The 24,733-nt window shown below is 55.1% G+C and overlaps 1 protein-coding gene across 11 annotated transcripts in view; it reads right to left on the bottom strand.

Annotated features, from left to right (window-relative positions):
* Positions 1 to 24,377, bottom strand: part of MEF2D (myocyte enhancer factor 2D) — a 38,520-nt gene extending 14,143 nt beyond the window's left edge. For 5 of the 11 annotated variants that reach the window (XM_045361420.3, XM_005541443.5, XM_045361442.3 and 2 more), the window contains exons 1-7: positions 24,088 to 24,377; positions 6,682 to 6,872; positions 5,890 to 6,093; positions 4,301 to 4,438; positions 3,058 to 3,268; positions 2,763 to 2,819; positions 457 to 647 (exon numbers count right to left, since the gene is read on the bottom strand). In XM_045361420.3, coding sequence (XP_045217355.1) covers positions 457 to 647; positions 2,763 to 2,819; positions 3,058 to 3,268; positions 4,301 to 4,438; positions 5,890 to 6,093; positions 6,682 to 6,735 — 855 coding nt within the window. In that variant the 5' untranslated portion in view covers positions 6,736 to 6,872; positions 24,088 to 24,377. Of the gene's footprint in view, positions 1 to 456; positions 648 to 2,762; positions 2,820 to 3,057; positions 3,269 to 4,109; positions 4,245 to 4,300; positions 4,439 to 5,889; positions 6,094 to 6,681; positions 6,873 to 23,436; positions 23,538 to 24,087 lie in introns of those variants that run through there. The other 6 variants (XM_045361437.3, XM_065544560.2, XM_005541445.5 and 3 more) reach the window with 3 other exon arrangements.
* Positions 24,378 to 24,733: the final 356 nt, after the last annotated feature.

Genomic DNA, 24,733 nt, shown 5'->3' with positions numbered 1-24,733 from the left:
TGCCCTCCCCCACACCTCTGTCCCCACAGCCGTTAAGAGTCACTTCTCTGCATAAGAGTAGGATGGCTCTACCCAGCCTACAAAGGCAGAGTCACTGTCCTGACTGATTTCCAGAGACGCTCCATCCCAATCTCTACCATTTAGGAAATGCTCACAATCTAATCCCCCATCCCTTCTGCTGTAGTGGCAAATCCTTTCTATGATCCTCCCCATCACAGAACCTTCTCTCTCACCTCCTGTCCCTTTTTAGTGCCTTAGGCTGGTACTTCTTGTGTTGCAACCTCTTAAAAGGCCCTCTGGGAAGAAAAAGCTCATAAAAAGTCATGCTTCCATGATCTCTCTCGGGAAGTCCTAACTGCTGGCTAGCCTTCATCTCTCCTGCTAGAGGTCTGCTCTTTCCCCTGTCCCTACTCTTCCATTCCCCAGCCCCCACCCTTGGCGCAGACACCCACTTACCAAGTGATGCATTAACCCCTTTCCTGCCTGGGAAGTGATAACTCGCAGGTCGGGCTTGCGGCTGGGGGCTCCAAGCTGGGTGCCGTGGGTGGGTGGGGGTGGAGACTTGGCAGGGATGACCTTGTTTAGGCTGTTGCCATTGGCCACAGGGAGGAGGCCAGGGGAAGCCCGAGCACTGACGTAGCCATTTCCTGGAGAAGTGACAACATGAGGGTAAAAGGAAAAACATGGGCCTACCCTTCAGCCCTGTTAACTTCCCCACACCAATACTCCTGTCACCTGGAACCTCTCAAAGCCACACTCAGGCTTTGAGTAGGGGCTGAGCTATCTGATATTCCCTAAACACTTCATGTCTTGGGAATAATGGGAGGCAAGTACCCCTTACTCCTGAATCTTTAGGTTCATTTCCCTAACTCCAAGCTACATGTGATGGGACTCGGTGATGGGACTCTGAGGTCCATGGGAAGAACTGGAAAGCAACCATTGCCTCTAGGCTCTGCGACGGCCAAGAGGTTCTTCTGTACCCAAGCCTCTCCCTGTCTTCTCTCTTCTTTAGTCGCCACAGGCAGGAAGTCCAGCATTTTGAGATCCCACAGTCTCCCCCAGACAGGACCCACCATGACCAGGATGTGGAAGGGGCGGCAGCCTGGAATCTGGGCCTCACTGAGAAGCCTGGTCACCATGACAAACCAACAACCACTCGGACTGCTCCATTTGCCGTGAGCTGGGGGTGGATGATGTGATTTGGATCAACACGTGACAAGTTGCCAACAGCTTGGGAGAAACAAGCCATTCACTGTTGGTGATGGTGTTATTGGCACTGGGAGACAGATAACACAGCCACCACCATAATTAGCCTGGTAATAACAAACGTAATAACCATCTTTTATATCTGCTCCATATTCTACAATCACACAGGCCTTTCACACATGTATTATCTTATTTAATCCTCACATTAACTCTGCAAGACAGACTGGACATTAGCCCTGTTCACAGAAGAGGAAACTAGAGCATGCTTGGGAGAAGTATAACGACTTGCCCAGGGCCACAAAGCTGGCTGGAGGCCAAGTGAGTGCTCTCTCCCACTTTCCACATGCTGGACTCAAGGGTCTCTATGTATCACTGCTCCTTTGAGGTCTACAAGCATTTCTCTGACCTTCTACTTGAAGAGGGTGACACTCACCAACTCCTTTAATTTCCTGACCCTGTGACACAATTATCACCAGGGAGGTATTACATAGTGCCCCAAAACTGAGCTGGGGGATGCTGAGGTCCAAGGATGTGAGGGTGACCACAGTCAGAAATGCCTCCTTGCTCTGTCCCCTAAGAGCACACTGTTGCTCTGGAAGTGTGTGCCTGCCTCCATCCCAATTCCGGGATCACTCTGGGAATGGCAGGAATGTCAGGGTGACGTCAATCATGACATTCGAAGTCACAGTCACCCAGCCGGACAACGGCACAGGGTAGGAGGGGCTGTCGGCTGCCAGGGGTGGGGGACAGCCGACAGCCTTTCTTCTGTGGCTTATTTTTTTATTTTTTATTTTTTTGAGACGGAGTTTCGCTCTTGTTGCCCAGGCTGGAATTCAATGGCATGATCCCAGTTCACCATAATCTCCACCTCCTGAGTTTAAGCGATTCTCCTGCCTCAGCCTCCCGAGTAGCTGGGACTACAGGCATGAGCCACCACATCCGGCTAATTTTGTATTTTTGGTAGAGATGGGGTTTCTCCATGTTGGTCAGGCTGGTCTCAAACTCCCGACCTCAGGTGATCCATCCACCTCAGCCTCCCAAAGTGCTGGGATTACAGGCGTGAGCCACCACGCCCAGCCTCTTCTGTGGCTTATGTATGTGTGCTCACAAGTGCACATCTAACATCTGGATACTTCTGTAAGAGGGAGAATGCACGTATGTGTGTGAGAGACTGTGTGAGTGTTTACGTGAGTCTGTCCCTATTGTTTGTCTGGGCAACGCCCGGCATTCTCATCTTCCAGATTCCAACCACACTCAACTGCAAAAACTTGGGTCTTCCCCTCCAACTAGAAATGCTGGCCCATTCTCACAGTTTGCCCAGAATTCCCTGAGCCTCCATCTCTGCTGATCATCCACACCAGTCACTGCTACAGAAAACAAAATCCAGGGGCTTAAAAATCTCTAACTGATCTTCATCCAGTTCTGGCTCTGGGATCTTCCTCTCCTTTCATCTAGGTCCTTCCTGGTCCTAGGACCCGGTCCTGGTCCTTGGACCCCCTGAGGCCACTGAGTGGGCACCCCTCCCCACCTCCAGGTAGAAGGATAGCTGCACTCACCGACAGGGCTGGGGCAGGCTCCGTTAGCACTGTTCAGGTCACCCCCTAGCATGGCCCCTGGAGGAAAAACAGAACCAGGATGAGCTGACAGCACTCCCCCTTCAAGAGTGAGTCTTGGGGACTGAACATGAAGAGATGACCCCAGGAGGAAGAATCATACTCCCTTCCCTCAGGAGTCACACAAATGGGAGAATGCTGTGGTAGTGAAGAGAAATACTGGCCGTTGAAAATGGAATCCCAAAGTCCCCATCACATCTCATTTCCACCTCACCTACCCACCTGCCAGCCCACTCACCTGCACTAGCTGGCCGCTGGGGCAGACCAGGAGACACACTGTTCCTCTGTAGTGCTGGCTGCTGGGGGGACAGGAGCCGCGGGTCCGTGAGGGATGACGTCACCAGGGAAGGGGTGACCAGGGAGCCGCTGGGATTGCTGAACTGCAGTGAGCTCTGATTGGACACGGGCACCGTGACAGGCATGGCAAAGTTGGGGGCCGGGACAGCTGACTAGACAGAAAGATGGAGGGGCAGGATCAGGCCAGGTCGACCCCTTCCATGGATCCCACTTTTCCTGGGAGGGCAGGCAAGGGTTCTTCTCATTTCCAGGCTACACGTCCTAGGGCCAGCAGTTCAAGCTCCCTGCCCTGTGCCCTTGTGGAGTCCTGCCTGCCACTCCCAACAAGGAAGGACTTTGGGGAGAAGCTCTGGGTCCATTTCTGGCCCAGAGAATGAGAACAGGGCTCTGCTCACTGCAGACAGGACCAGGGACACCCCCTAATGGAGGTGGGTTAGTCCTCAGCCAGGCAGGACACACGGGGAGTAGGTTAGAGGCCCTGAGAACAGACCCAGATTCACACACACGGCTGTTAAAGGCTTGTGCCACAAGTCGGGACATCATTTCTCTTGCAGTCTCCACCCAGTGGCCTGCTGCAGAGAGAGCTCACCCCCACCTCGCTGCCTTCCCCTTCAGCAGTTCTGCTTTCCCTACACAAGGCTGAGTGTCTCTGGTTGGGCTATCAGAGAAAGCCCAAGCAGGCCTCTCCCCCAGAATAACATCTGGACAAAGAGCACATTCCACTTTGCTGTCCTCTAAGGATCTCATGTCATCTACACACTTCTTGCTGGCGAGGGGGACACTCCAGGCCTCTCCAACTTACAACTTATGCTCCATCCCAGTAGAGTCTCAGCAAGGGATGCAGGTTTATCATGACCAAGGTCAGAGGTTCCTCAGAGATCACTAAGAACCCGAGCATGGCTCAGAGCGGAGCACCCATCAGGGCAGCCGAGAGCCAGGGCGCGAAGCCACACCATGCACCACAGGGAGGCTCTGCTCCATGCGACTACTCACGGCCAGTCTATAACTCTGCATCATTTTATCAAACTCCTCGTCTATCTTTTTATATTTCTCTTCCGTCTGGGGGGTCAGGGCAAACACCTCGTCCACCTCAGGGCTCTCACATTCCCTGTGCTTCTTGTGCAGCGCCTGGGGGGAAGGGGCCGGAAGGGGGGGCCAACAGAGACAGAGTGAGTGGGGCTCACCCCATAGCGCCGGAAGAGCCCGTCGAGCTCCTCGCTGGCGCGCCGGTACTTGTCCTCCAGCAGGGGGCTCTGTTCCAGCGAGTCCTCCCCGTCGGGCTCGGGGCTGTCGCAGCCGTTGAAGCCCTTCTTCCTCAGGGTCTGTAACCGCACCACTGCCATCAGCTGGGTGAGAGTCCTTCCCACCCGCCTCACCTGAGTTCCTCCCTAAGGGACCCCTCCTCTTCCCGGACCTCCTTCCTCAGGGTTCCCAGAATCTCCCCGGCCCCTGACTCAATGTAACCTGCCCCTCCCCACTGACAGTGCCTCCTGGGGCACCGTGTGAAGATCGGCTTGGTAGGAGCCATCGGAACACAGAGAACAGGGCTGGAAGGTGAGCCTAACCTGGGGGTGCCCTTGGCAGGGAGACATGTACTTCCAAAGTGACAGGCAGGGAGGGGGCTTCCAGGGGATGGGCTAAGGGGCTGGTGCCCTGGGCCAGTCCCTGCCTGACCACTCTGTGGTAAGCCCTGACCAGAAGGTACTGAGTTCTCCAGGGGGAGGTAGGCAGGGGTCTGCTCATCCCAGCCCCTCGGCTCTGCTTAGGAGAAGAGGAGGAACAGAGAAATAGAGATGGAGACAGAGAGAGCGGGGAATGGGATGTGGAAAAGGAAAGGGGGATGAACACTGAGTCCCTACTGTGACCACCCCACACTCTAGTGGAGGCACAGCTGGGGGATCTGCAGTAGACTCCAAAGCTGCCCTCTTCATGCTCAAAATAGCTTTACAGATACTTGCTTTGTCTTTAAAATGAAGGCAAATTTTACCTTCTAGTCTAGAGTAAATCTGTCTTCTCTAACATAAAAATAAGGGACTTTCCTCCAAATCTCTGAGTAGGCCTGTGGCTTCCCGGGCACCCTCTTCATCAGCACAAGTTCTGTACCCCCAAGGTGCACGCACCTCAGTGTGAGAAGCAGGGACATTCAATTCACACAGCACCCTTCAAAGCAGGTACTGGCCCCATTTTGTGGAGGTGGGCACCAAGGCTCGGGAAAGCCTAAGCACCTGCCCAAGGCCATGTGGCCAATAAAGGTCAGAGCTGAATTCCAAAGCCTATGTCCTTCAACAGTTCACAATGTTGGCTCTCTTTGAAACAGAAAATAGAACCACCAGGCCCACAAACAGACAGAGACAGCAGGAGAGATGGAAACAAAAAGGGAGATTTAAAAAAGGAAGAGGCAGGTGCAGAAGCACACCAAAAGATGGAGAAGTGGGGAAAGAGAGACAAAGAGAAAGACAGGATGCAAGAAGGCAAGAGAGATGTTACATCACGCTGGACGACAGAAGATAGACTCTTGGAGAGGGCAGGGTGGGTGTGGGCCGGCAGCCTGGCACTGGCCTGTTCACCTGAACCGCCCTTGCTTCCTCCTCAGGCCCTGGGTTTGTGTGATGGGAGGAGGGTTTGTATGTGTGTGCACACAGGTGAGGGGCTACAAGGGGCATGTATACCAGGGTGTGTGCAAAGGCAGGTCTGCGTGTACATGCAACGCGGGCATGTGTCCATGTGGATGCAGGCAGGGGGTGTGTCCTGGTGCCTGTATGTGTGGACCCACCTCGATGATGTCGGCATTGGTGCGGCTCTCGTGTGGCTCATTGTACTCCGTGTACTTGAGCAGCACCTTGTCCATGTCGGTGCTAGCGTACTGGAACAGCTTGTTGGAGTGGTTGAAGATGATGAGTGCGATCTCGCAGTCACATAGCACGCTCAGTTCATACGCCTTCTTCATCAGGCCAAACTTCCGCTTGGTGAAAGTCACCTGCAGAGAAGGATGGGTGGGCGGCCAGATCTGGCTCAGTTAAGGACTGACTGGGAGTCCCAGCCTACAGATGGCTGGACATTGCCCCTGCCCTCAGGAGCCCCCATTCTCAGTGTGACACAGCCCCTGGTCTCAGGAGTCCCTGGTTTGGGGAAGGACCAGGCTAGTGCTTGTAGGGCTGAGATACAGCCCAGAGTCCACTCACTGAAGGGGCAGGAGTCAGGTGGACAGAACTCCACACCTCTGTGCTGGAGGCTATGAAGAGGTCAGTGGAGAAGAAGAGGGGGAGGATTCCTGTTGGGAAATGGGGAGTGCCTGGGGGTATGACCTAAGGCTTGCATATGGCTCTGGGATGGGAACATGGGCTCATCTAGCTGTGGCAGCAGATGAGCCTTGGAATCCTGGGACACAGAGCTCCAAGAACTGCGAAGAGGTTGGGGTTCCTCTTCTCCCAATCTCCCTTCCCCTTCTGTAATAGCTCATAGTTTCCCCTCTTCCACAAAGCCCTCTTGGAATGCCTGGAGGGAGTAGAGGCAGAGGCCTGCTCCCTGCCCTCACCCGCTTTGTGTGGCTCTAAGACTTCCCTACCTGTCGGTTCCGCTCGTCGGTGATTCGCTGGATCTGAATCTTTTTCCTCCCCATCTTCTCTGAGGGTCGTCGTGCTACGGAGGGGAGGGGCTCGCTGGGTGGTGGATCTTGGCACCCCTTACACTGTGCTCATGAACAGTCTGGGAACAGTGCTCAGTTCATGGTCTGCAGGATACCTTCTGCACAGCCTCCTGGAAGGGGAGGGTCATGACAGGACTCTGAGCCCCCAAAACCCCCAGCCCTGCTCCCTGGGCACACAGGCCAGGCTCGCAGCACCCCTGTGAGAGGCTGGCAGCATCTGAGCTCCACCCTCAACATGAGGCAATGCTGTCTGAGGCAATGGTATGCCACAGCCAGGCACAAGCTGGAGCTCACACCAAGGCCCAGGCTCTTTCTCCTTGGTCACTGCTGTCCTCAGGCTCTAGGTCAGAGTAAATGGACCTCCTGGCTTCCAAGGGTCCGGGTCTCAGAGAATATCCCATGGCCCATTCTTCTCTCTAGAACCTGCTTGTAGTATGGACACCCGGGTGCTCCAGATGCTCCTCTGGCCTAGAACTATGGTTCCCATTCTGGAGCTTGGACTGGAGACAATGCTGAGAGGACATCTGCCCAGTCAGTGAAAAACAAGCATGGTATACCTGGTGCCAGGATGGGATGTCTCTGGTGCCCCTGGCTCAAGAACATACCAGAGCTGGGGCCTGGAGTCCTGTAGTGGGGCCTGGGGTTGTAGCACCCACATCTCCCTTCAACTAGAGTTCCTCCACACCAATCTGTTTCCTCAGTGAGCTTAAGCCTAAGGTTTCTTTTTATTTTTATAAGCCTAGTCAAGTGCAGAAATGAAAAGAGAGGAAAGAGTAGAACAAGGAGTTCGATCGGTAACTGACTGTGAACAATCAATTGAGCTAACTCGCTACCTTCGGACACGCCCAGCCTAAGATTTTTGTTTGAGGAAAGAGTTGTGCTGCTTAAAACAATGAAACCATTCCTCTAGACCAGGAGATGGACATTTTGGGGCCAGATAGTAAATATTTCAGGCTTTGCAGACCATACAATCTCTGTTTTAACTACTCAACTCTGTCACTGTACCATGAAAGCAACAGACAGCAACACACAAATGAACGAGCATGAGCATGGCTGTGATCCAATACAACTACATTTACAAAAATGGGCATGGGCCAGATTTGGTCCACGGGCCATAGTTTGCTGATTCCTGCTCTAGCGGTATGTGCCACATCTAGAATCCAAGCTCAGTCTAACAGTAGTGCTTCCCAACCTTGCACATCTTGAAGCAGACAGAGAAAATACAGGGCCAAATGATACACCCTGGGGAGGCCACTGGCAGCCAGGCGGATGCAGGCACCAGGCAGAGAACTTGCTGTCTCAGGACACCTGTAACCCTCTCACAGCCCACTGGTTGAACAGCTCCATGCTAAAGCCAGGAGGAGAAACAGCCCCTGCACTGCACAACTCCAGGAGGCACCATAGGATGGGAGGGGGCTCAAGGATGGCAGCACAGCCTGGGCCAGAAAAGGTGCATTCTCTCCAGTGTGGGCAGTGCCTACACAGGCTGGGTGAGTCCTTGGGGACTGGAAGGGCCCAGGATGGGATGGAGACACGGAATGACTTCAGGGCCCCTCCAGCTCTGATTCCAGGAGTCCTTGCATCAAAAGTGGAGCTTTCTGGAAGATGTTGGAAGAGGACAGTGAACTGGGGCCCAGGCTTTCTAAAGCCACTCTATTTGGGTCCTGGGAGAAGCCTGGACCAGAGAATGCCCACCCTCCCCTCCAGAGCTCCCCTTCCATAGAGCCCCATGCTCAGAGACCCTACTGCAGAGTCTAGGGATGTAGACCCCCATCCACTGTCTGATCCTCTGCACCCACTGCCCACTACCTGGGTAGAGGTGTTTGATGACAGAGAACAACCCCTACCCCTACCCCCCAGCTCCCACTGCCAATGGCTGCTGAGTTTCCCTGGAGTCTTTCCAGCCCAACTCAACATGGCCCCTAAGGTACCACAGTAGATGCTAAAGTTCATCCTTGGTCTCTTGCTCATGAAGGAAGCGGGAGAGGAAAGACATGGAATCTATGACTGGGGAGGAGCTGGGAATACCGGCCCCATTACCAAGACTGCTCCCCAGCCCAGCTGGAGAGCTTCTGCTCTGCCTGGATATCTACAGAAAACAATGCAGATAAATGCATTGCTCTTCAAATGATCCCCTACCTTTCTTCTTCTTCTTTTTTTTTTTTTTTGGTGGTGGTGGTTGTTTTTTAAGATAGGGTCTTGCTCTGTTGTCCAGGCTGGAATGTACAATCACAGCTCACTGCAGCTTCAACCTTCCAGCCTCAGCCTCTCAAGTAGATGAGAATACAGGTGTGTGCCATCACACCCAGATAATTTATTAATAATTTTTTTTTTGTAGATACAGGGTGTCGCTATGTGGCTCAGGCTGGTTCAAACTCCTGGGCTCAAGTGATCCTCCTACCTCACCTCCCAAGTAGCTCGGACCATGAGTGTGTACTGCCATGCCCAACTAATTTTTTGACTTTTTTTTTTTTTTTGAGACAGAGTCTCACTCTGTCGCCAACACTGGAGTGCAGTGGCATGATCTCGGCTCACTGCAACCTCTGCCTCCCTGATTCAAGCGATTCTCCTGTCTCAGCCTCCCGCATAGCTGGAATTACAGGCACGTGCCATCACACCTGGCTAACTTTTGTATTTTCAGTAGAGACGGGGTTTCACCATGTTGGTCAGGCTGGCCTCAAACTCCTGACCTCGTGATACGCCCGCCTCAGCCTCCCAAAGTGCTGGGATTACAGGCATAAGCCACTGCGCCTGGCCAATTTTTTGACTTTTGTAGAGACAGAGTCTCCTCCTATGTTGCCCAGGATGGTCTTGAACTCCTGGGCTCAAGCAGTCCTCCCGCTTCAGCCTCCCAAAGTGCTGGGGTTAGAGGTGTGAGCCACCTGTCCGGCCTCCTCTTCCCCTCCTCCTTGTCCTCAAGGTGCTCCATGGGCCCTGGGCCTCCTACTGGTACCCTGGGACAAGAGCAACACCAGCCCAGCCAGTCCTGAGTGGCCCAGCAGACACCTGGGCCCCAAACCACCTCCAGACACCCCATTCCTCACCTGTGACCCCAGTGTCTGCCAAGTTCCCATTGCAAAGGCTCCGGCCCGGGGATTTCAGCTTCCCTCCTTCCCGGTGCAATCCAAAGACCACGCTTTCTAGAGCTACAGTGGTGTGGGCTTTGGCAGGGAAGGTAGGGGAGGGCACACAGAGGGCAAGGGGAGGGGGCTACCAATAGTTGGCTTTTTAAATGGGATTCTCTGGCTTAGCCTTGAAAACTCAATCTAGACTGGTAAATGCAGGAACTACCGGCCTCCTCTGATTTAGAGCATCCACCTTCCCTCTCTCCCCTTTACCATCTCCCTCTCAGCACCTTTAGTTAATAACCAAATTCTTGCCGAGATGTAACCTCTGTCAGCTTATGACCAATACTGCCTCTTCCTCCGAACTGGAAGATAAACCTCTCTTTGTTTTCATGACCCTCAGAAAAGTCACTCTTGTAATCTTTCTAGCACTTACCACCATTGTGAATAACTATGATTCTGTGCTTTTATTTAACGCCTGGCTCCTCCATGAGGCTAAAGTTTCATGAGGGCAGGAATCACATCTGTCTTTTTTACTACTCTATCTCCTGTAAGAAGGAGGTCAGGAAATGTCTGTTGAAAAGAAGAAAATACTATTTCATTGCTGTGGCGCTGTGAGAAGTCCTTCTTGCAGTCTAACCTCCAATGGTCTTGCTGCAGTACCAGTTCCTCTCATTCTATCATCTATGGAGCTAGAACCCTTCCTCTCCCAACGGCCCCTGAAGATTTGGACACCACCCACCCTCCAACCACGCCTGGTATCCTAGTCCTCAACCCTCCCCACCCTCAGGTTGGCTGGTGCAGAGGGTGAGACTCTAAAGTCTTCTAAGGAGCAGCCCTGAGCACATGGAGATGGAGAGGATGGGGTTGCTTAGGCAACTGTCGCCTGGCAACCAGCTCCCTGGCTGATCTCCTACACCGCCCCCCCCACCCCCGCCTCAAGCTGGGGGAGCTGGGACGAGAGAGGGATCAGGGCTGAGAAGGCAGGGAAGCCACAGAGATTCACTGAGCATCGTCTGACAGAGAGAAGTCAGGGTTAAAAAGACCAGGCCCCATGTATCCCCACTCCCTATCAAGGTAGCCCAAAGCACATTTTATAATTCCATGCTTCCCAGGGCCCTTTCCCCACTGCTGCTCCCACCTCTGTGCCAACACTGCCAGAGGAGGAGATGCCCCTGCCTTAGGCAGTCCTTCCTCCCATCTAACCACAAACCTCTCTACAAAGCAGGCGTAGTGTGTACTGACCTTTTTTCCTTCTGCTCTCCATTCCACATTGCTGCAGGGTCTTTGAAAGCCCTGGGGCAACAACATGAACTCAACCCTGATTTTGGAGGAAGGGGCAGCTGGGGCCGAGGTAGGCACAAAATACCCTAACCTGACCCTATCCAAGGTTTGGAGGCCTATCCTGGCTAAACCTCCCTCCTATACAATTAGGGAGGTTTTAATGAACACCTGGACCTCCTTAATTAGCCCTCTGCCTAATTACCTAACCAACTGGCAGGAGCCAGAGGCCTGGGCATCTGTTCTCCAGATGTGAGTCTCTCCTTTCCAGCCTCCCTGGCCCCATTCTTCTCCTGTCTGGTCTACTCCTCCTCTAGGAAGCCCTCGCAGATGATCTGGCCCTTGGCTGCTTCTTTTCTAACCCTCTCTCCTTCACCCTGCCTGGTATCTGGAGCCCAGGGCTTGGGAGGACTTGGGCTACCAAAGAGATGGGGTTAGTCAGGATGGCCTTCCTGTTCCGATGGCCCCAGGGCCTGCCGAATCCTGACCTCAGGCCACAGCTATGACTCCTCGGGCTGACAGTATCTATGTCACCAAAAGTTCCCCTTCAAAGGCTCTCAAGGCTCTGGCTGCTTGACTCTGATTCACCTGACTCCGTGGACAGGACAAGGGTGGGGCAGGGTGAACCTCGTGGGTGGCAGGGGGCTGGGACAGGCAGAGGCAGGGCCTTCCTGGTAGACATGTGAGAAGCAAAGATGGGGAGGACATTTGGCAATGTCCACCCATATCTGTTCCCATCCTAGTGGTCCCAAGGCTCAAAGAAAGTACCGGGCACCTGCTTCCAGAGCTCCCATACCAGCACAGGTCAAAAGGGAGCAGATGCCCAGAGAGGGAAGCAGGCACAGACTCACCAACTATAGAGAAGGGTGGCTGAGAAGAAGACTTCACAAATGGACAGCAGGGAGGATGCAGGGCAGGAGGCCCCTCTGACAACACCCTTGACAAGAAGGAGAGCTGAGAGGACCAGGGGAAATCCAGAAGGACCCCACTGATGGCCATTTTTCCAAGCCCAGGTACAGACCCAGTTAGAACCTGTGGGTTGTGTTTACATACAAATGAGCTACAAATGATGTGCAAAAGGTACCCTAAAGGAGGACTGGTTTGCAGGGGGCATGGGAGAAGAAACAGGTCCCTGGCTCCCCCAGTGCAACACCTCTTGGTACCTGAGCAATATTCAAACCATTCTCAGGTTTCAGAATGATGCTATCTCAGTTCCTGTGTGAAGGTGGCCTGGGGCCAGTGGGGAGAGCGGTGAAGGGGAGAGGTCAGGGCAGCCTCCCTGCAGCTGCAGCAGGGCTGAGCAGAGCTGTCCTTCCCATGGAGCTGCAGGGGAATTCCTTTCCCATGGCCAGCCTCTATCCTCTCTTTCTTGCTCTTGGCAGGGGAGTACCTACCTTTCCTTCTCCCCTATACCCTTCCACCCATATCTGTTCCCATCCTAGTGGTCCCAAGGCTCAAAGAAACCACAGGGCATCGCTTCCAGAGTTCCCATACCAGCACAGGTCAAAAGGGAGCAGATGCCCAGAGAGGCTGAGTGAGCAGCCTCGCATCACAGAGCAGTGGGCCTCAACCTGCTCTTCCTCATGGTGAGAAAGGGAGCTCTCATTAGGCGGGCCCTTCATCTCTCCCTCCCAGGCTGCTCCGGGCTGGAGGCTGAGGACTGGAGGGTAAGGCAGGAGGCGCTGGAGACAGCTGTCATCCCTCCTCCCGCCCCTTCCCTGTGGCTGGGCTGCAGGGCATGAAATAAGCAGCAGGCACTGGGGGAGGGGGTGACAATCCAATCCACCTGTCACCCCCACAGTCAGGCGGCCTCAAGCAGCCTGCTCACTAATGAGGGAGGAGGCGTGGGTGAGGCAGACACAGAAGAGGGTAGCAGAGGGGGGACAGACACACAGACACAGGAAAGATAACAGAGAAAAAGAGGCAGCAAGGCCAGAAGGCATTATGGGGCAGAAGCAGAGACAGACAAGGAGAGGGCTAGAGGAGAGGGAGAGGCAGGAGACCCGCAGAGACAAAGATTCAGAGAGAAGCAGGTAGAGAACAAGAGACAGGTTCAACAACGGCTTCCAGGACTGACTCCTGGCCCAGCGCTGGGGGAATAACTCAACAGGACACCACCCCTGCCCTCTGAGAACTTGCAGTCCAGCCAAGAGACAGACAAGGGAGGGGCAGGTCCCACCCAGGGCAAGGGCAGGGAGAGGCAAGGGGGCCCTCGGGGGCCTGGACTGGACCCAGCCCCAGCCCCGGAAGGAGTATCCCAGAGCAGGCAGGCCAGCCCTAAGAGGCAGCAGAAGTGAGGACCGAGGACCAAGGACCACAGCTGCCCAGCTCGATCCCCAGGCCCTGCCTTATTACCCATCCTACCCCCAGGTTCACAACCTTCCTAGTCATTTCTCTCCCCCAACTTCAGCCCTGGGACCTCTTCCCTAGTGCAGAGACACAGGCTAAGGAGCTCTGGGAGACAGGGTGGCGAGGTGAACCCAGTGATGCCCCCAAACACCCAGGCAAGATGGTCCAGAATCATTCTGTGGTTCACATAGTGAGCTCTTCCTTCACAAAGGAAGTGGGGGGCATTACCCCTCTGAAATCTGAGCCAAGGCAGGAGCCTCACATTGTCCCTCTCCCCATCCCACACACAGCCCAATTCTCACACCCCCTCCTGCATGGCCTGCTCCCCACACCCCTGCTCCTGGGCCCCTCTCGGGTCTCCCTCTCATGCTGCATTCTCTCTGCCCCCTCTCTGTCCACGCCCCCTCCCACAGCAGCCTCTTTTCTGCACCCCAGAAGTGCTTCTAGGGTCTCATATCAAAGCAGGGCCCCAGCCTCAACCCTTCAAAGTTCTGTCTGGCAGGCTCACTACCCAAATCCCTGGTTCCCACCGTCTTTCCCTCCCTCGGGGACTCCCCTCCCCCAGTCCAGCAGCCTCAGGGCTGGGCAGGGGCTATTTTTAGCCGGGCACTGAGCTAATTTTAACTCACCGACAGGGGACCTGGGGGCGGGCTGTCGGGCTGTGGGGGCAGGCAGTCCAGGAAAGCTGGGCCTGGGGCAGGGGTGGTCTCAGGCCCCAGGCACCCTAGGAACTCAAGTGGGGGGCAGGCCCTGCAGTCTCAGCTTAAGGGACAGGACCTGACTTGCCAAGGGGAGCACCCGGTATGGACAGCAGGGCTGAGCCCTCCCCCTAGCTTCCGCTGGACAACTCTCCTGAGCCCCACCCTAGGCTTCCCGCCCTCTTCTCCCTGGCAAGTCTCCTGGGATGGGGTCATCCTGTTCTCTGCCCAGGAGATGCCTCTCCAGTGAGGGTCTGTCTCCTGAGCCTCCTCCATGTCTTCCCCACCCCAGCTTGTCCTTCCTGTAGTCTAGCTCTCATCCTTCCTGTAGCAGCTGTGAGGCCGTTTGGCTCCCTACAAGGCAGCAGCCTGTCACCCAGGGTCCAGCACTTCCCACTCCTGCTCTGACCTTCCCCTTATGGCCTCTGGACTGGCTCCTAGGTAACCACCCCACTCTGCAAAACAAGCTCCTAGAGCTACCCAGACTGATCTCAGGAAGTATTTGGGGGCAACAGGAGATTGAGTCCCAGTAGAGAAGGGATGGGTGAGGTAGGAGAATGAACAGCTTAGGGAAATATGGGGTCTCTAAGCTGGGATTCTGGACACCTGGGTTCTAGTCCCTGCTCTGGTCTAAGGTGTGATCCTGAGTAAGTCACTGCCTTCTACAGGCTTCACCCCACTGGCCCGTATTATGGGTAGCTGGGTGGACTAGGTACCCAAATGCCCTTCTGGCCCAAACACATGGCTCCTGTGCTCTCTGGGGAAGCCCAAAGGGAAGGGAGGTCAGAATTGTGTAATTCATGGAAAGGAACCAAAGAGATGGCCTGTCTGGGTCTGTCATCCTCCTGCTGGGGAGGAAAGGCAATGAGGGTGCTAGAAGAGAGTCAGGATGGGGCTGGTGAAGGGGCAGGTGCCTTCTAAACAGTAACCCTCCAACAGATGGCCAAGGGTTGACAAAGGCTCTGGTCAGCCAGAACAAGTACCAAGTGGGGCACACAATGCCCTTGTGGCAGAGGCTCAGCCATCCCAATCCCCTCACACACTGGGAATGCCTATCAGACCACCTGCTTGTGGTTACTGAGCAGCAACTAGCCCAAGGTCACTGTTTGGTCCCTGGTGGGACCAGCTCTAGAACCCAAGCCTAAGGCTGTCTTCAGATTCCATCCCAGCAGGCCAAGCTGCAATGACTCACCACCACTCATTTGCATGAGGATTTGCATAGTGTCTCTGACCTTATTCCTTCAGGCTCAACTTCCCATTCCAGGACCTGGGTCACCCCCACCCAGGATCCATAGGCACTTGGGGACACCACGTGGAGTTCTTGGCACCTCAGGCCTTTGTTCCCATCTTTCCCCTCCAGAAAGCATTATTGGATTTATAGTAACCCACAGTGATACAGTCTAGAGCTCTCAGTACAACTGGGTCCCCTACTCTTGTCTAGGCAGAGATGGGGGAGGGGTGTGAAATCACGAGGAATAAGCAAGCATGGCAGCTACAAGAGTTTGGTAAGATTCACAGGGTGAAGTGTGGCTCTGTCACTGCCCTGAGGCGTCACAGGAGAAGAATCCCATTCCCCTCTTTAGTGCCAAGGTTGGGGCAGCAGCAGCAGGATGGAGGTGAGCTGTCCTTTACTTCCATTTCTATCTCCATTTCCAAAACCCACCCACAGTGCAGGGTGGGAGGAAATGGCCCAGGACAGCAGGTAGGATAGATATAAGACTACAGAAAAAACTTCTCAGGGCTGAGTCCTTGGACTCAAAGTAGTCTCTGGGGCTCAAACTTGCTTTGTCAGAAGCCCTCCAACCAAGCATGTGAGGCTGGTGACACGTGGGAGGGCATGGAGGCCCCAGCATTGTATGCCAACCAATGGGAGCTGCAGACAACCAATCTCCTACCTACCTTTAAGTCTGACCTACATTTGTCCAGAGTATCTACACCGCTTCCATATCCTCTGAAACAATGAAGCCCAGCAGTGGTCTCCAATCCTAGGAAGTCCTTCCTGCTATCTAAGTGCCGTCCCTCCCATCGCAGCCAATCCTTCCACTATTACTTAACCCACTTTGGTCATCTGGACAAGAGCAATGGACAGGGGCCCTTAGCCATCAGAAGCCCTGACTGAGGAGAGGTGGGGGCCGTTGGGACGGTTAGTGTGTCACCTTCCACCTCCCCAACCCAACTTCCCTCTGGGGTCTCAGGAGACAGAAGTGAAAGTGGCAGCTGGGGCCTTGGGGGCGGATCTGCTTGAGAGCCGTTGGAATGAGCATAATGCCACCAGTGCTGGGTCTGGGCTGCCTGCCATTGCAGCGGGTGGGCTAATGGTTAGATCAGGGGAGGGACTTTCCATGGAAATAAGGGCATGGGGTAATGAGGAGTGTGGGCCCCTGGCCAAAGGAAGGGCAGGCTGAAGAGAGAAAAATGGAGAGAGGCAGGCAGCAGACAGTCTCAGAAGGGCATTCTCTTCCTGGGCTGTGTTTGTCCCCTTTTTTAAAGCAGCAAGATCCTTTCTTCTCACCCACAGAACTGAGACAGGGCTGCTCTGGCTGAAGCAGATGAAGGGGTCTGAGCCCTCATTGCTGGGACATGAGAGCAAAGAGAGAGCGGAGAGAGTCCAAGGTCTGGGACCTCAGACTGGACAGCACTAATTATGAGGAAAGGGGAGGTGGAGAACATGAAGGGTTCACCTACGATGATGACAGGGGACCCGAAAGAGGCCAATCCAATCAGGGAAAGCAAATCCTCCTAGAGACATCATGACCTCGAGAAGCCACTGAGGATTTAAAGGGGCCGTTCAGGGCAATGGCTGGGTCTCCTTCTAACTCGAAGGACAGTCCTCTAAGCCCCTGGCAGCGGAGGGAGGGCGGGCATCGTGGCTGCGTGGGCCTGCTGAGGCGGCCAGCCAGGCAGCTCTTACAGGATTAGCTTGCTGCTTTCAGGAAAGGTGCCAGGTGAGGCTAAGATGCCCAGCCAGATGGAGGGGGGGCCCAGAGGGAAGGGGGTAGGGAGAGCAGTATCTGCACAAGGCTATGAAGATACATGTCCCCAAATCTGTGCCCCTTACCAATACCTGGCTTCTAACCCTTTCATGAGGATGCTGTGCAGGGACCCTTCAGATTTTTGCCAGCAAGGACCTCTGTCTATCAAGTTTTCCCTGACATTATTATGATCTGCAGTTATCTTTCCTCTGAGGGGAAGTCCTGCCTGTTGTCTACTCTTGACTCCCCTGCTACAGTTTACAACCAGGGCCCCACCCCTCAGAACAGGTGAGGGGCTAAGTGGTTCCCCTAACTCCCCGCCCCCTTAGCTCCCCACCCCCAGGTTGACAGGTGGGGGAGACAAGAGGAAGCAGCTGGGCTAGGACACCTGTCCCCACCCAGCCATCACGGGCCCCAGAGGCCTGCATAAGGAGACTCAGCACAGAGGAGGCAGTGGTGGTGGCTGGAGGAAAGGGGCACATAGGTTAAGGAGAGAGGTGACAGGAAGGTCTGAAAAATCCACTTCCAGATCATTCCCATCCTCCTAGTCTACCCCAACCATCATCTCTCACCAAATGCACAATACACGCATGCTTTAAAGGGAAAATCTCAAGGTTTGAGGTCATCCCTCAAACCCCTTGCTCTATTCCCTTGCCTACACATTACTTGATCCAGCTGGAGTGGAAAGACCCCAGGAAAAGGGACCAAGCCCCCTCTCCTCACTCCAGCCTCCTGCTGCGCATTTCTACTTGAAACTCAGGGATGGGCTCTCTCCGTATTCTTTGTTCTCTCAACCCTCAACCCTAGGTATTTGCTGGTGGGTTGAGGATGAGAGAATCATGAGGGGTAAGCAAGCAACAGCCAGAGGGATCTGGCAAGACTCGTGGGGCTAAGTGTGGAGGAGGCGGGTTCTCAGACAAGGAGATGGCTGGATGGGGAGGGGAGGGCTGGGCTCAGCTTCCCAAACCATCCCAGGGCCAAACAGAGCCCTAGGCCAGGAGGAACCCTCAAGGCCTCCTCAGTCCCTACCCTGGACACCAAAGGCATTGCTTGCCCCCATCCCTGTTTCAGGCAAGTCCTGGGCCAGCCTAAGGCTAAAGGTCTGAGAGAAAAGATGTAACCATCACACTTTTTCTGGCGGAACCTCCTTCCCTTCCCTTCCCATGTGAGGCAGGTAGCAACACTTCCCTTTCGCAGGTATGGAAACTCACACAGAGATGGGCAGGGAGTTGCTCAAGGTCACCAGAAATAAGGGGCAGAGGCAGACTGACTGTTGGGCACAGGGCTTCTGCTCACAACCTGGATGGGAGTGGGAGCGAGTCTCCCTCATCTGGGAGTTCTAGCACATTCCTTCCAGGGCCAACTCCCCAGGTCTGGGCCTGGGAGGCTCACACTGGCCTTGTGTCTGCCTTGAAACAAGCCCAGCCTCTTGTGGTTCAAGCCTTCCCACTCCAGTGTCTTCTCATTAGTCCCATGCGGCAGCTCACAGGGATAGCAGGAGGGGTCTTGGAGTGTCATTTGATCTTGCCCTCAAACCCTTGCTTTGGGGGCTTTCTCCATGACACTCAAGTCAAAGCAATACCTCCCTCACCTTGCCACCAAAGGCCGGTTCTCTGCCCTCTGCTGAGGAATCCTGGTTTTCTCTTCCCTTCAATTTCTCCTCCTCCTCCTCTCAGACCTCCTTTCCATTGCCCTGTCCTGCAGGGCAGGATCTCTCCTTTAATCTCAGACAAAAGCCCTTTACACCTAATAACTAGGAAAGCTTAAATAAGTCACTTAAATCTCTGAGACTCTGTTTTCCAATTCAAAATAACAGTTTTAGAGAGAAACAGTCTTCTTATGTTCCCATGCTCAGTACAAAGCTTGGCACACACGAACACAAGAAATGGAAGTTTCCTCCCTCCCCTTTGGGAACCTGTCACCTCTCTCCACTGGGATCTCAAAAGTTTTGGTTTTTGGGCGGGGCACGATGGCTCACACCTGGAGTCCCAGCTACCCAGAAGGCTGAGGTGGGAGGATCGCTTGAATGGGAGGCTGCAGTGAGCCATGATGGCACCACTGCACTCCAGCCTGGACAACAGAGCAAGATCTTGCCTCAAAAAAAAATTTAAAAGTTTTGGTTTTTGGTCTTCAAAGTATACTGGAAAGTTGGGCAAGTGGGGTAATGCTGAGGGTAAAGCTCCTTTGACCAGGGGACAAAAAAAAAAAAAAAAAAAAAAAAAAAAAAAACCTCCCTCTGTATGGTTTCCTGGTCTGCCCAGCTCCTAGGAGAGTGGCCAGAGCACCTAGCCAGAGGCAACAAGCCAAGGTCAGTGACCAGGCCTAGAGCCCAGAGCCTCCTGGGAGGGTAAGTTTAAATGAGTAAATATGGTCCCGCCTGGGTGTGGCAAGTGACAGGCCAGAGCTTTGGACATGTCCCTCCCCTCCCAGCCTACAGCAGAAAGAAGAGACGTAAGACAGGCACAAGAGCCTCCCACCCCCTTGGTTACCAGGGTCCTGTGCAGAATCAATGAATGCATTCCCCTGTCTCCACACCAGCCAGGACTAACCAGAAGCATGACTTGGCTCTCAGAAAAAAGAGGCTTGTAGCCTCAGCCACAGGAAAAGGAAAATGTCAGATGAAGAGGGCCTTGGGGATCACCTAGGCCAAGGACCTACCCCCAAATGCCTGAGGGCTTTGATGTAGCCTTGATGCCTCACAGTGGCCTTGTTCATCAAGGTGAGTGGGGAGGGCAACAGAGACCAGCGACAAACCACCAAAACACCCAGGTGTTAATCACCGAAAGGCGAAACTCTGTACATCTGGAAAGCTGGGGCCCAAGAGGAGTGACCCGGGGACACATGGTCAGTGTGAGGGGCAGAGGCAGGCTGTGCCAGGACCACAGAGAGGAGCATGTGAGGGAGGGGTAAGGGGCAGGGATGGAAGTCAGCCAAGGCTCCTTGACTCACAAGCCATGCTCTTTATTTTGCAGACAGGGCTCTGCCTGCCCATCTGTGGTCTAACCTTAATCCCTCCTGCTCCAGTCAGCCCTTCTCTCTTCAAAGTTCTTGCTATGCCCTTCGCCTTCTTGCCTCCGGTCCCCTCAAACCCATCCCAACTCTCCAATCCTTTAATCATCTTTGCCATTCACTACCCCCCACCTCCCGCAGTGCAGCAGCTGCTCTGTGGGTGTCTATATACCAGTGTGTATGCGTTGCACACCTTCCTGCATGTGTACCACTAAATGCTGTGGACCGCATTGGGCATGCCTGTCTACATGAGACCCCTATCTAGTTCCCACTACTAGGAGAAAGGGGCCTAATGGCTAGTTCTCCCACAGCTCCAGGACAAATGCCTCAGAATACTTTCAGCCACAAGCAGGGAGAGGAAAAAGAAAATAAATATTCCAAGATCCAAACAGCACCGACCCCGCCAGGCCAAAGGTCAAGGCCTTTCGGGAGAGCCACTGGAAAAGAAAGCGCTTTGAGTTCCCCTCCTTTCCTATGCCAAATTAGAGCCATCTCTTTCTCCCCAGCTTCCCCACTGGGAAGTTCTTCTTGAAGTCTAAGCTCCATCCTACCTCCATCCTGCTACAGAGAGATTATAAGTGATATATCCATGTGATCATGGATAGACGAGTGACATCAACCACAATACAGTCAGCCGTCCAGCTTCTAGAACACAGCTTCTAGTACCTAACCGCCCCTCCCTCCATGAGTAAGTCACCAAACTGGGACAGAAGGACAGACAGTTGGCCGGACTCCGGCCCCATGACTGGCTCATAAAAGCCACCAGCGATTACAGTGATGCTGAGGTTGTGCCGGCCTGCCACCAGTTCCTCCTTCCCTATAAAAGAGAGATAGTTGCCTTAAACCAGCTGGCCTCAGAGAGTCTCGAGAGTCCCAGCCATGGTCCCGCGGGATGGGGAGAATCCCACCACCACAGTGCCAGGAGACTGAGAACCCGACCCTTGATGACAGGTTCCAAGCTCACATCGGATCCTCATACCTCATACATCCTCACTTACAGAACCTGATGAACACCAACGACGATCTGTGTCCAAGAGGTCAAGGCCTGTATTAAGTCAAGGCCCTCAACTCCTCTCTTCCAGTAAGGCCACCACCCTCTGGACTAGAGGGGCAAAGAAACAGGGGGCCTGGCTCAAATACAACTAGGGAAATGTTGGGCCCACCCATCAGATCCTGAACTTCCCTTGTCCCCACAGAGGTACTCAGGTGTGTGGCAAAGTGTGCAACCAAGGGCCCACACCAGGCCAGCAAAAGCACTGAGATTCTGGATCCAGTGCCAATCAGGGAGAGCAGGGGGCCCAGCTGGCCAGGAAGAGAAGGTTGACAAAATGGGCAGAGGTCCAGGCCTCTCTGGGGGTATAAGAGCAAGGGACGACCACAGCAGAGGGACCCTTTGAGGGCACAGTAGAGGAGAAGGGTCGGACGGGCTGGGCCACAATCAATGAGGGCCTATCCCCAAGGCCTCCTCAGGGGCCAAGGTACCTCCCACCACAACCTTCCTTACTACTGCTCCTTTAGCGCCCCCCAACCTGAAGAGTCTCCCTCTGCCTTCTCTTCCCCATCACATCTCCCAGGAAAGATTGAAAAAAAAAAAAAAAAAAAAAAAACCCTGCTACAGAGAGATTATATAACAGCAGCCAGAAAGACTATCATATCTCCCAGCCTATGAGGAGAACCAGGAGCCAAGGGGGCAGAGCCAGGATGCCCAGGCCCTCCAGCCCAGGGGCACCAAGTGCAGAGTGGAGTGGACACGGACAGCACCTGCCACCCCTCCAAGTCCTCCACCACTCTCTCAGGCATTGAGTACAGCAGACAGAAGCTCTAGCCAATTCCCCACACCCATCCCCCAACATAAGGATCATGACGCTCTCTGGGTCCTGCTTCTCCCCTTGGACTGGGGCTGCCATGAACACGGACTGTATGTCTCCCTTCCTAGAATCCCTCCCTACTATGAAGTTGTGCCTAAACGAGTGGAAAGACGAAAGCTCTTACACAGATTTGTTGTGTGATCTCATGTGAAAAACTCAACCTTTTTGGTCCCTACAGGAGTGAGTAAAAGCTCCTCCCTTCCCCCTTCCCTCCAGAGAGACTAGAGACCCCTCCCTTTACAAATGTACTGCGCACACATACATATACACACATATGCAAACATACAGGGTGTGTTGGCGGGGGCAGGGGAGTTACAACAAAGAGAATATAACCACTGAGACCCAAGGGCCCAAATGCCTATGCTGGGGCAAGTGGGGAAGAAGTTCCATATAAGCTCCAGTGTCCCCCAATCACCCCGTATAAATAGGTCCTCAGCCACTCCCACAATAGTCCTACCCCACCCCCATCTCCTGCCCAACACACTGGGAAACCACAGGAAGGAAATTCATTCCCAGGCAGGGCCGTGGGAGCTGGGAGAGCCAGACTAAGTCCTGGGGCGGGTGTGACCCCGTGGCCACAAGCGGTGGACATCTGTGAACACTGACATGTGCCTTTTCAGTGCTCTCCTCAGCTACTGAGACCTTCCTGTTGGGGTTGGGAGAGGAGTGGGAGGTGGACAGCTCCCAAACGCCAAAACACCCAATCTCAGGCTGACCTGCACTCTCCCTCCTATCTCCAGGCCAGAGCAGCCCAAGGTCACCGCCCCAGACGGCAAACTTCCCATAGTCTAGGCTGGACCCTGAATTGCTGCGGAGACCCACTGCAGGGATAGGAGGAGGAGTGGATAAGGGCCACCCCCACCCCAAAGCAAAGAAACCAGGACTCCGAGGAAAACTCGAATGGGGGTTGGGCACAGCAAAGAGGGACACAGGATCTCCCCAAGCCCGCGACACCCTCCCCCAACCCATCAACAGTGCACCAAGTAAGGGGAGGCAGAGGGAGGCTCCCACTCAGAGGGGCAAACCTGGGATAACCCAGTCGGTGGCTCCTAGAGTGCCTTCCTTTCAGGGGGAGCCCTCAGAAAGCTGCTGAGAGGGCAGCGTGATTCACTAGGGGGAGGGGGCCCCTTTCCCCTATCCCCCTAAGACCCAAACCTGGTAGGAGGGAGGCTGGCATTGGAGTAGGGGACTAAATGCATTTTGGTCTCGTTGGCCCACCCTCCCAAAAGCCCCCCCAAACTCCCTAAACCCCCACTCGCAGCCCAGCTCCGCCTGCCATAGGTGGAGAGAGGGACTAGAGAACTCTTGCCCAGATGTTGAACAGCTGCAAACTTCTGGCCAGGGAGTTCTCCAGCTGGGGTTGCTGACAAACCACATCAGGGGTCTCGGAAGCGGGGCTAGGAGGTCCCAAGGAAGGGTCCTGCGTGCCCACCTCGTGGCGACTCCGCGTCCCAACTCCACAGGCACCCGGCAAACACGGGCCCCGGAGACACACACACTCACACACCCCAACCCACCACCCCGGTGTCATCTGAACAACATCCCCCCTCCCTCCCCCGCTTCCCAAACAGCTGCGGCTCCCCCCGCCTCCACCCTCCCGCCGCCCTCCCAGGCCCCCTTCTGCACCATTTCGGGCCAAGGAGGAGGGAACAGGCGGCGAGAGGAGGGAGAGGGAGGGAGGGCCGGCTGTTAAAATGTCAGTCGCTCCCGGCTGTCACCGGAGACCCCCTTGGAGGATGGCGCCCCGTCCCAGACCGCTCGAAGGCCGTCGTAAACCCCCTACGCGAACAAGCGGGCGCACCCCCAGTCCGCCCGTCCCCACCCCATACTCCCAACACCCAAGGGAATTGCAGCCCACTCCACTTGTCCCCCACGGCAGACTCCCTGACACAAACAGTCCCCTAGGTAATCCCCGCCAACGCCACACGAAAACACGGCCCGCTTCGCGAGTTCCTCCCGGCCCGGGGGCTGCCCCATCCCACCCCTCAGGGGGACGGTCTAGACCACCCTCCACCCCAACCCCTGGACCGGGTGGGGGAGGGGGCCTCTTAAAGTGGCAGGCGCATTATTTTTCTTTACTCACCAGCCCGGCTGGGGGAACGGTGTTGTCACGGCAAAGAGCGGGTAGCCCTCGCCCCTGGTCCAGGGGATCTTCAACACCAGGAAGCCGCAGCTCCGGGCGGGGGGAATAATAAATGAGGCCGGCGTCCGCGCGGGCCCTGGGCGGCGCCGTGGGGCCTGGGCCCCCGTCGTGGGCGCGGGGGCCGGCAGGCGGGCGGCGGGCAAGCGGGGAACCGGGGCCGAGCGCCCGAGCTGCCTCGGCTGTTGTTGATATTTTGCTTCCTTCCTCCTTTCGGGCTCCAAAGGTAACTCCTCCAGCCCCCGGGAGTCGAGGCCGACGTAGGCACAGCTCAGCCTAGCTTGAGGGGTGGGGAGAACGGGGTGACGGACAGGTGTGGGGGCCAATGGGAGGCAAGTGTGGGGGTTGCGGGGCGGAGCCGGGGCTGGGGCGGTCCCGAGGACGCGGCCCCGCCCCTCGCTTCCCCAGGGTTGGCCGGGCCGGGCCGAGTCGGGTCGGCCCCCGCCCTACCGCCCTCTCAAGCTAGGCTGTGGCGCCGGGAGCGGCGGATCCCTCCGCTTGCCGGGAGGGAGGGAGGAAGGGACCAAGCGAGGCAAAGTAGGAAGGCGAGACCCAGAGGCCTTTAAAGGGATCGGTCCGCTCCCACGGT

The sequence above is a fragment of the Macaca fascicularis genome, chromosome 1, assembly GCF_037993035.2.
Source record: "Macaca fascicularis isolate 582-1 chromosome 1, T2T-MFA8v1.1".
Classification (NCBI taxonomy): Eukaryota; Metazoa; Chordata; class Mammalia; order Primates; family Cercopithecidae; genus Macaca; species Macaca fascicularis.
Note: the sequence above shows the minus strand (reverse complement) of the source record. Positions and strands in the feature narration are given on the sequence as shown.